This window comes from Equus asinus, chromosome 21, assembly GCF_041296235.1.
Source record: "Equus asinus isolate D_3611 breed Donkey chromosome 21, EquAss-T2T_v2, whole genome shotgun sequence".
Lineage (NCBI taxonomy): Eukaryota > Metazoa > Chordata > Mammalia > Perissodactyla > Equidae > Equus > Equus asinus.
Genome location: NC_091810.1, coordinates 87,398,066 through 87,408,697, shown reverse-complemented (window position 1 = coordinate 87,408,697; position 10,632 = coordinate 87,398,066). Strand labels below are relative to the sequence as shown.

The 10,632-nt window shown below is 35.0% G+C and overlaps 1 protein-coding gene across 2 annotated transcripts in view; it reads right to left on the bottom strand.

Moving 5' to 3' along the window:
- Window positions 1-495: 495 nt before the first annotated feature.
- Window positions 496-10,632, bottom strand: part of RASA2 (RAS p21 protein activator 2) — a 108,888-nt gene continuing 98,751 nt past the window's right edge. For both annotated transcript variants that reach the window (XM_044754388.2, XM_044754389.2), the window contains exons 20-24: window positions 7,478-7,560; window positions 6,606-6,814; window positions 5,805-5,908; window positions 5,259-5,448; window positions 496-3,555 (exon numbers count right to left, since the gene is read on the bottom strand). In XM_044754388.2, the coding sequence (XP_044610323.1) occupies window positions 3,525-3,555; window positions 5,259-5,448; window positions 5,805-5,908; window positions 6,606-6,814; window positions 7,478-7,560 (617 nt within the window). In that variant the 3' untranslated portion in view covers window positions 496-3,524. The remainder of the gene's footprint in view (window positions 3,556-5,258; window positions 5,449-5,804; window positions 5,909-6,605; window positions 6,815-7,477; window positions 7,561-10,632) is intronic.

Sequence of the window (10,632 nt, the reverse complement as noted above, 5' to 3'; positions counted from 1 at the left end):
AAATTCTAACATCCAGAAGGACGCACTGAAAGTCAAGCTGCTGGGTAGACTGACCTGCAGGAGTCAATGCAGGACCTGAGTAACCAGAGGCTCTGATGTTGACTTCTTTGAGAAGAGTGGAACGTAGGATTCTTCAAAAAGTTGAACATAGGCTGAAAAACTCAGCTGTAAACTATTTATCCAGACAGGAGTGGAATATATTCCATACACTGGACGTGCCTGGCTCTAGGCAGGGATGGGATCCTGCATGGTGCCTGTACCCTGGAGGTCCTCAAAACAAGTCTGCTGAATGAATAAATGAATGAGGACCACAGTCCATCAAAAATCAGCCTGGTTAGATGTAAGAAAAGAACACTGAGTCCCTTCCAGATTGCTTCGTTCCTCTGTATCAAGGACTTCTCACTTCCGCTATTCCCTTACTAGTAGGCAAGGTACAATCATTTTAAACAGAAAGAATTCTTAAATCAGTAAGAAAGTAAAGTCTCACAAAAAACAGACAGGCTTCTTGTAATTTACTTGAGTTATTTCCAAGCGACAGTTACAAAAGTTTTTAATTTTTATAATACTCTTGATAAGAAAATAAAATTTAAATAAAAATACATTCCCAACAATACAACATGGTTACACAAATTCACTACATTAAATTCTGATAACTTACATTTTCAAACTGGACACTGTAAAAACCAATATTTACTAACAACATATTAATTTCCAAGTTAAAAAAATGGAAGCAGATAATTGATCAAGACTGGTAATTTAACTCTAGAATGAGTCCCGTATTTTTCACACACCGTAAGGACACCTAAAAGGCTTGACAGCATTCTGTCTTTACAGGATGTACCGTTAGAACAAATTAAAGGTGCTTTTACTTAAAAAAAAAAATTGGTTTGCTAAAACGTGGCATGAATGAGCCTTTCTGATAAATGAATGAAATTAGGCTTCAGAAACAGAAACAAAAGCTACATAATTCGTCACTTTTTTTTGTATAATAAGGAAAGCCTAGTTTTGACACTTAACCATTACCCATGATATTATAAACATATTTCTTTGGCAAATAAAATCATTCAATTTGATAAATTATATTCCTGGGAGTAAAAAACTTTGCTAAACAAAAAAACAAAACAAACAATAACAACAAGAAAACAAGTGACAGATCACCACAATTTCAACTGATGGAAATAGTTAAACTAAGAACCAGAACTGGCATTTATGGCAAGAGTTTCTCCATATCATCCTTTCTTTCTTTCTTGGGGTTTTCGAGTTTTTAGGGTGAAGTGAGCTGCCATATATTTTTTCAAGTGTGGAAAAGGCAGAGAGAGCAGACCAGTTGGTAAAAATCAAAGTACTCATACTATCAGCAGAGGAACGAGGCCCTTGGAAGCAAGTACCCTGGTTATCTTAGGGTCCTACTGACATGGTCTCTTATTTGAGAAGACTTTCCAAGAAAATTAATTTCACATTAATTCTTTTTAAGCTATGCCAAGCTGGTTAATTCCAGTCAAACTGGCTGTTTAAGAATGTCATGTGAAGAAAATAACGAGATGACTGAACTCTTCCCTTTAAACTCAGAGTTACGTGTTCACACAGCCTTGGTCCCTCTGATAAAAATTCCGTGATCTTTAAAAACAATCATAATTGGGGATTTGATATTAGAAATATTAGAGGAATATTTCTTCTGCCTTGAAAAAACAGCAGAGGATTAAAAAAGCCACTAAAGAGTAATGAGTGGTACCTGGCAATGCTCACATGTCCTTTTCAGATAGACACTTCAGAGACTCTTAAGAGGAACTTTAATCTGAATCAAATTCAACAATGAGAAATTTATTAAATGGTTAAATTCTTTCATATTTATAAATCAGTGTAGTTTATGGAATCTAAAATTCATAAAATTTAAAGGACTCTTTCAAACTTGTCTTCAAAATGGTCCAGGAATAACCTACCATAATGCAGACGAGCACTGATTCTTAAATAAAACCAACTGATTTCTACAAGTCATTTAGAGAAATACATTGCTCAGTTATAATCATTTATGGAAAAATTCTGATTGTGTGTCAATGGTCTTTAAAAATAATTACCTAGTAAAATATAATTTAAAAACAATTACTCACCAGTAACATAAGTGGCAAACTGTGTCTTGAAATATAGCTTATGCTCAGGGAAACAAAAATAGCATGGCTAGCTAGACTTACATTAATAAGTCACAGTTTTAAATAGAAACACGTGTAAATACTCCAAGGTTCAAAGTACCACATCTAGAAAATGTTCTGAATTTAAAAAGACAAAATAAGAGTACCATGGTTTTAATACTGATGAAGCAAAGTATATCCCTCTTAACATCAAGGTGGCAACTTGCTTCGCCTGCTTATTTACAGTTATGGTTTTTAGGATAAAAGTAAATTATTAGGGAAAAATAAGATTCCAACAGTTGCCTGCCCAAATTCCATTTGGCTGGGAGGCCATAAGGAAACAGCAACGAGATATAAACATTTTCAGGAAAGTACTATTTCTAGACTTAAACACTGATCATTCAACTGATCATAAGATTAGACACCACGGGGTATCTGAAGTAGACTCTGGGCAGCCCAGAGGGTTAAAGTGCGCCGAGTGACTGTTCTGAGTTAGTTCTCAACCTCCCACAGGAGGAGGGCATCCTGATGGTGACCCTTAGAACAATGTGGAGTAATGGTGAAGTCAAGTGATTTTCCCACCACCTTCTTTCACTCTATACTCTCTTCCTTTTCAGAAGAGATGTTCTTAGAATCATGTTAACCTGAACTCTCAAATCAAGAAAATGAGTACCTGATATTTAAAACAATGAAAAAAATTTAGTGGTCTCATTTTATTTCATCTGCCATCACTCTCCCAAATGTAAACAAGATGCACAAAATAGTACACGTTCCCTGATTCCTCCTGTCTGAGTTCTGTTTACATCTTTAAATAGGCAAAATGATCTACTAACTTCCAAGGATGCTCTGGCAGTTTTCCAAAGTTTCTGTCACTGTCCCTAACATAATCTGTAATGACTAATGGACTAGGGGGAAATCCCTTTTTTCTTTTTTAAAGAGGGAAGGTCTGGAGGAACGAAATGGAAACTCTGGATTGTCATGGGTTGGGGTTTTCTAGTAAAACACAATATTGGCAGTATAGAGCAGGCACTAATGGTAGTGAGAAGTCCACAGAACACGCAGTGTTACAAGAAGAGATGGTTTCTTGCTATGGAGGAGTTCTCCTTTTGTTACAAAGCTTCTTTAGGAAGATTCTTTCTATTAAAAAGAAGTGGCAGAAACATGGCTTTTAACACATAAGATATGAAGGGAATCTTGGGTTTCAAATTCTCTAGTAATACATCAATACCAGGATTCCCAAAGAGTTAATTTCAATTATTAAATATTAAATACAATGTGAATACAGATGACATTGAAGCCAATGTTCATTCTTAAATACTATGAACAAAATATATGATGAATTGAAAAACTCCAACAAAAATAATATTTTCCAGTTCTTCTGAATCAATTGGCCAAACTCTAAGATGTTTTCCCAACAATTGGATTTTCCCTAGAAAATAATAAAAGAAAATCATTTTTCAAAAGTTAAAAACATAAAATTTTAACACGTGACAAATACCACATAGTATCATTAAGTATTTATAATTTTCCCTGGATAATCTCTCATGAGTCTTATTTCATCAATTCAACAAGTATTTACTGACCACCTATTAAACGTCAGACACTGTTTTAGAAGCTCTGAATATAGTAGTGAACAAAACAGACAAAACTCTGCCCTATGGAGGCTACATACTGGTACAGGGTAAACAAAATGGACAAGTGAAACATTTAGTATGAGAAAGACTGGCATTCTTTAATAGACAAAAATGAAGCTGGGAAGGGGTAGAGTGTGTGGGTGTGGGCGACGGGGGTACTATTTAAGAAGGATGGTCAAGTATTGACTAAGATCTCATGGAAACTTCCCGGGGCTCCGAAAAAACTGCATTAGCACTGTTGGAAGAGAACCAATGATACTAAGGTAGAAAAGACAGGAACAGGATGCTGACAATGACCTTTCTCATGTACTGAGCCTTCCATCCAGAGAGAACATAAACATTTATACCTGTCAAACTGATTTTTATTGTTCACAAATCACAAATATAATTATTAATCCACATAATTTTAAAAGAATACTTACAATAGTGGGGCCAGGATTCAAAGCCCCCTCACTAATCAGCTGTGTAATGTTGGGCAAAGCACTTAACTTTCCTGAGCCTCAGTTTCACTAGCTGTAAAATGGGAATATAGCCATGCTGGGCTGATGTGAGGATCAACAAGACTGTGGCAAACACTTACTTGCTGGTCTAAGAACCATCCTCTCTATTTACTTCTGTGCAAACTGAACCCTGATTCTACTGCTACTCCTGGGCAGCACCGTGTTCCAGGGCAAGCTCGGAGTAACTTTAGATAAGGTTCTTTTCTTAGTGTGAAAGAAACAGCTCTTTCTGCCTCTGGACACTGTGAGATAGAAACATGAGGCTCTGAGCTATTGTGGCCCATCTGTGACCAGGAGGGGACAAGCCTGAGGAACACAGCAATCATCTTGTTGAAGATGGCTGAGCGGTTGGATGGTCCTTGATGACAACGTTGAGATGCTGAACTAACCAACTGTAGAAGTTAGGACTTAATGGGTAAGACTAAGAAATTTCTTAGTGGTTAAGCCACTTCAATTGGGATTTTTTCTTACTTGTTGCTTAAAACAATCTAAGTGATAAGATGTAAGGTTAAGTACAGTGCTCAGTGGTACAATAAACTCCTAATACATGATAGCTGTTGCTGTTGTTGCTGATGGACCCACCGTGGTATCCATCTACATCTGAGATGGATCCAAAGAATCAACTATAAAACACTTTTAGCACTTTCATAGCTGATTTTTTTTCTTACTAAGTATAAGTCACCGTGGGAGATAATAAGAAGGAAGACGATCAGTAAGAACAAAACAAAAGCAGAAAGCTACTAAGTATTCAATTTCATGAATTACATTAGAATATAACATTACAAGTGGTGATAAACTACAGCACCAACATAATGAAATGATACCAGAACTGAAAAGAAAGATCACTGCGTGATGGCCAGGGAAACTCTCGCACAAGAGAAAGGCTCTGAGCTGGGTCTTGAAAGAGGAAGGTGTGGCAGGAGGCCTGCATTCAGGTGTGAGTACAGAGTAGTAGACACAAGCTAAAACTGTGTTTAAAGGATCTTAAAAATACTTACTTGCTCCCATATTTTGCACTACTTGATCTTTTCTTCCTATACTTTTCATGAGGTTCATCTAGCTTCTCTATGATGCTTTTTACTTGCTGAATTGTCTTAAAGGTTGTTACAGAATCCTCGATTACAAAGTTAGAATAATCATCAGGCTCTTTCTGTGGTCCTTGATAGACTGCTATAGTTCCACAAGCCTCTACAAGGAGCAGTAAAATCTCTGATCAGACAACTAAATTCCATAAATGTAATTTGTAGCATAAATAAGAACTTTTCAAGAGTCTCAAGTTGGGGAGATTTCCCCTAGCAATGCATAGATAACCAAAATACATTCATTTTATTAATTATGATCATCACACTTATGCAAAAATAGTATTTTTACTTCATGAATATCTATGAAAAAGCCCCCTTTGGGTGTCTGTCAACTTTCATAGAAGTAACATTTTGGTAAATCTACGAGTATTTTCAACTTAGAGATAATGCTAAAGCAATACTTCAGGAACTGGTAATGAAGGATCATGGTTATATAAAAATATTTATTTTAGTTGTATTTACCTTCCATTTTCTGTAGCTTAGGTAAACTGAGAGTAAAAAGGGAATAAATTCTTTCTGTTTCTCTGTCTTCATCGATATCTATTTGGATGTCTGCAGGGATACCTCTATGGTAAAAATGAAATTAAAGACATTGGAAAAATTTCACTTCGTTAACATGTCAAAGACTTTCGATGGTTTGAGACTAAAAACAAAACCACAGAATTTTGCAAAAGGAACCTCAGAAATCTAGTCTCATTTGATAATTAAATAAAATGGGTCCAAAAGAGATTTAGTCATCATATGATTCTAATCAAAAGGAGGGCACTTTTAAAATGACATCATTTTCATAACCCTTACCCCGTCACAAAAGCAATACATTACTTCTGAAGTCTACAGGGCTATCATGGCTGTTCCATACAATTAGAAAAAGAATGCTAAACCCTTCTCTTGCTCAGGCTTGTGCATCTATTTAAACATTGCCCATTTTTTGACTTGTGCCAACCACTATTTAGTTGAGAACATTTTCATCACCCTTAAAAGAAACCCTGTATCCTATAGCACTCCCCATTCCTTCCTCCCTCCAGCCCCTTACAAGCATTAATCTCTTTGTGTCTCCATGAATCTACCTATTCTGACACTTCATATAAATGTTATCACATAGTATATGGCCTTTGTGTCTGGCTTCATCCACTTAGCATGTTTTCAAGGTTCATTCGTGTTGTAGCATGTATCAGGACTTCCTCCCATGTTATGGCTGAATACTATTCCACTGTAAGGATACATCACATTCAAACACTGCTTTTTAATCAGAAGGAAACTTACGCAGTACATGGCTTGCAGCCGTGAGCATTTTCACTGGTCTCCTGACAGCAGAGCCAGCTTCCGTTTAGATACGCAGAGGGATGATAAGAACTGAGCCTGTTCTGATTGCATCGGCTCACCCTGCAGAGCACATCTATCCATTCATTAGCTTCTACACAATTATTTGCCTGGACGTAGAGTGGTTTCTCCGTATGTATTACCTGGAACATCTTCATAGGCAATTAGGATAAAAAGTTAGTGACAGAGTCTAAAAACCAACACATAGTACCAAACAGGAAAAGGTATATCACAGAAATACAATTTGCTTGGCTAGATAACTGCCGCTCAAGTGTTTTATGAATTGTTACTTTTCAAGCAAGTTAGTCCCCAGGATAATCTGAGTCGCACAGTATTAAGCAGTACAATAGAACAGAATTTTTAGGAGCTACACATGTCGAAAGGGATGGACTATCACACAAATAGGAATAAAGGGAGGGAATTCCAGATGGAGGACAAAGTATGAGTAAAGGCAAAGCAGTGGGGAACTACAGAGAAACAAGGAAACTGTCTTGGTTGGTCTGAGTGTATGGTATGTACTAAGTGGTAGCAGAAAACAAGGTTGACAGATTGGTTGCGACTATACTATTAAAGATTTGAATGTCAAATTGAGAAGTCTGATAACAGGAAGTATTAAGAAAAGTACCTTTAAGTTAAGAGGTTAGGCAGACTATATAGCCATCAATAATAATGGACAATTTTAAAACAGAGTTCTAGCCAGCAATTATAAAGTATCAATGATCAATGGCAAATGCTAAAAACAAAACCTCTTGAAAAATTTCAACTAAGTAACATATACGTTTAAAAAGCTTTAAATAATTATTTATATAACTTACATTTTTCTTGTTGAAAGAGCTCTCTTCCAGTTTTTCCACAGCAAGAATGTTTTTCACTGGAATTGTATAAATTGCATCTTTGCCTAAATAATAAAAGTAGTAGAACAAAATTAAAATAATTTCCATCAGAATTACAAAAGTGAGAGGTTAATTCTGCAAGGTTTAAGCTCATCCTCTTGATGCGAGAAGTATAAGTAACAAATAGATTTCCAAATGGTACATAATAAATATTCTTTGCTTTATAGAACAGATGAATTTTGATTGCTTTCTCTAAAATGACTTCCTCTTTACTTTTTTCAATATAAAATTAAAACATTCTCAAGGAAAAATATGGGAATAAATTTGAACTCTATGTAGAAAACATTATAACATATTGCAACATTAATTATAAGGGGACTGAAAAAAATAATATACTTAGCAATAGAGGGCTACTCAAAACTTGCTGAGACATGGAATTTTCTTTCACCTAGTTATTACACGAGCAGTGAATCTGACTGTACCTAAGTGGATTTTTCTGTTTTGCCAATATAATATTTAATTAAGAGATTAATTCTCAAAACAATGATTTTAAATTGAAAAATTGTTCATTACTATCACATACAGGCTGGTCAGCTGACTAGAGCTACCAAATTTGCTCTAAGGATACAGGGAGCAAAAGTAAAAACTTTATTTGGTAGAGTGAATCCTTAATTTAAGAATTTGGAAATTTGAGTTTGCTAACGGAGCTCCACAATAATATCGCATGAGGACATGGGGCAATTCAACATATGATTTACCTGAGAATAGACTATATCTCAGATAGTCATAGAAACTATAAGCAAATATAATTATGACTTTTTCTGGTCGTTTGGTAATGTTCCTGGAAATCAAAGCTTTGCATTTTTTGCCCCCAAACTTTGCTTTGCTTTAATGACATGTAGATTGAAGTGCTGGAGGTTTACATTTTATATCAGTCCATGGATTAATGTATAGCTTTTTTGGCCAAAACAATTATTTGGTTAATAAAGGTTTTCTGACTTGAATAGAGAGGTCAACACAGAATATTTGCTAAGCTTGGTTCCTGGGGTAAAATAAAAAATTTGTGTAATTCAAGCAGATGTGATATACAATTTTTTCTTTTAAAGGACAGTCACTTAATTCAACTATCATACATTGAATGTCTACTATATACTAGATACTGTTTTAACAACTTGGGATACAGTAGTAAACAGAACATACGAGGCCCCTAAAGAAGTCTGCATTTAGGTCTGGGAAGACTGACAAAAGACATAAATATTAGGTAGAGTAGGAGTGGTTAGAAGAGTGCTTCAGGCCAGAGTCAAGGGACACAGAGAGCTGGGGGGGAGGGTTAGAAAAAAAAAGAATTAAGAAAAACAAACTGAGTCCCAGAGAGATCTGTGAGATAATATCAAGCATGCCAACATAAGTATAATTGGAGTCCTAGAAGGAAAGAAAAGAGACAGAAAAAATATTTGAAGAAATAAGTAAAAAAACTTCCCAGATTTGGTGAAAAACACTTGCTTATGCTTTAAAGAAACTCAATATAACTGCAACAACCTTGAAAAATTTTAAGTGCCAAGTAATACATTTTACATCCACTATAACAACAAAAAAGAAAAGAGAAAACGGGGTGATATTATGAAGAAAGGGAAAAATATAGGAAAATTTTTATCTTAATGAAGTTCAATTTATCTTTTTTAAAAACTGCTTAGTGCTTTTAATGAACTCTCGAAGAAATCCCTGCATACTCCATGGTTGCAAAGGTGTTCTCCTATGTTTTCACTGAGGCCTATGATTTTCTCATCTTCAATTAAAATTTGTGTGTAGTGTGAGGTGGAGTGAGGTTCATTTTCCCTCCATGTTTATCCAGTTGTTCCAGCACCATTTGTTGAAAAGCCTTTTCTTTTGCTATTGAATTGTCTTGACGTCTTTGTCAGAACTGAACTGACCATGAATACGTGTGTCTTTCTGGATTCTTGTCTGTTCATTGATATCTCTAGCTCTTATGCCAAAAGTACAGTCTTGAATACTGTTAAGTCTTAAAATCAGTCCTCCAACTTTGTTCTTTTTCAACATTGCTTTGGCTATGTTAAGTCTTTTGTTTTTCCATCCATACAAATTTTACAATCAACTTGTCAACTTTTACAAAAAAGCTTGTTGGGAATTGGAGTAGGACTGTGTTAAAATCAAGATGAATCTGAGAAGTGACTTCTTAAAAAATACTGAATCTTCAAATCCACAAAAACCTGATGTATGCCTCCTTTATTTGGGTCTTCTTTGCTTTATCTCTGCAATACTTTGTAGTTTTCAGCACAGAAGTCTTGTACTTCTTTTGTTAAATTCATTCCTAAGTATTTTATGTTTTTTGAAGGGAGCTGCTAGTGTAAACGGGATTTTTAAAAATTTCATTTTCTAACAGTTTGCTGCTAGTTTATAGAAGTACAGTTGATTTGTATATATGAATTATGTATCCCAAAGGCCTTCCTAGATTCACTTGTTAGTTCAAGCAGTTGTTTCGAAGATTCCTTAGGAGTTTCTATGTAACTATGTATGCTTTTTCTTTTCTTTCTTTTTTTGGTCTTATTGCATTGGCTACAATCTCTAGTATAATGTTAACTAGAACTGATGAAAGTGGATAATCCTTGCTTTGTTCCTGATCATAGATATGATGTTACATTTACTGTAATTATTGACATGGCTGGGTTTAAGCTATCATTTTGCTATTTGTTTTCTATTTGTCCCATCTAATTTTTGCTCCTTTGTTCTTCCTCTTCTGCTATATTTATTTATTTATTGGGCAGGAGGAGAGGGGATAGGTTATACTTTTTGTAAAAAAGTTTTGTTCTAGAGATTATAATATACACCCTTAACTCATTACAATCTACTGAAAATTATTTGTCACTTCATATAAGATCCTTGCAATAATTTACTCCATTCTCTTCCCTTGTGCTACTACTGTCATATATTTTACATCTAGATTTGTTATAAACTCTACAATTCAATGTTACAAATTTTGCATTAAACAATTACTCTTTAAAGAAATTGAGAAAAGAGAAAAGACATTCTTACACATTTACGTGCATATTTATCACTTCCAGGGCTCTTCATTCTTTCCTGTAGATTTAAGTTTCCATCTGGTGTTGTTTCACTTCTTC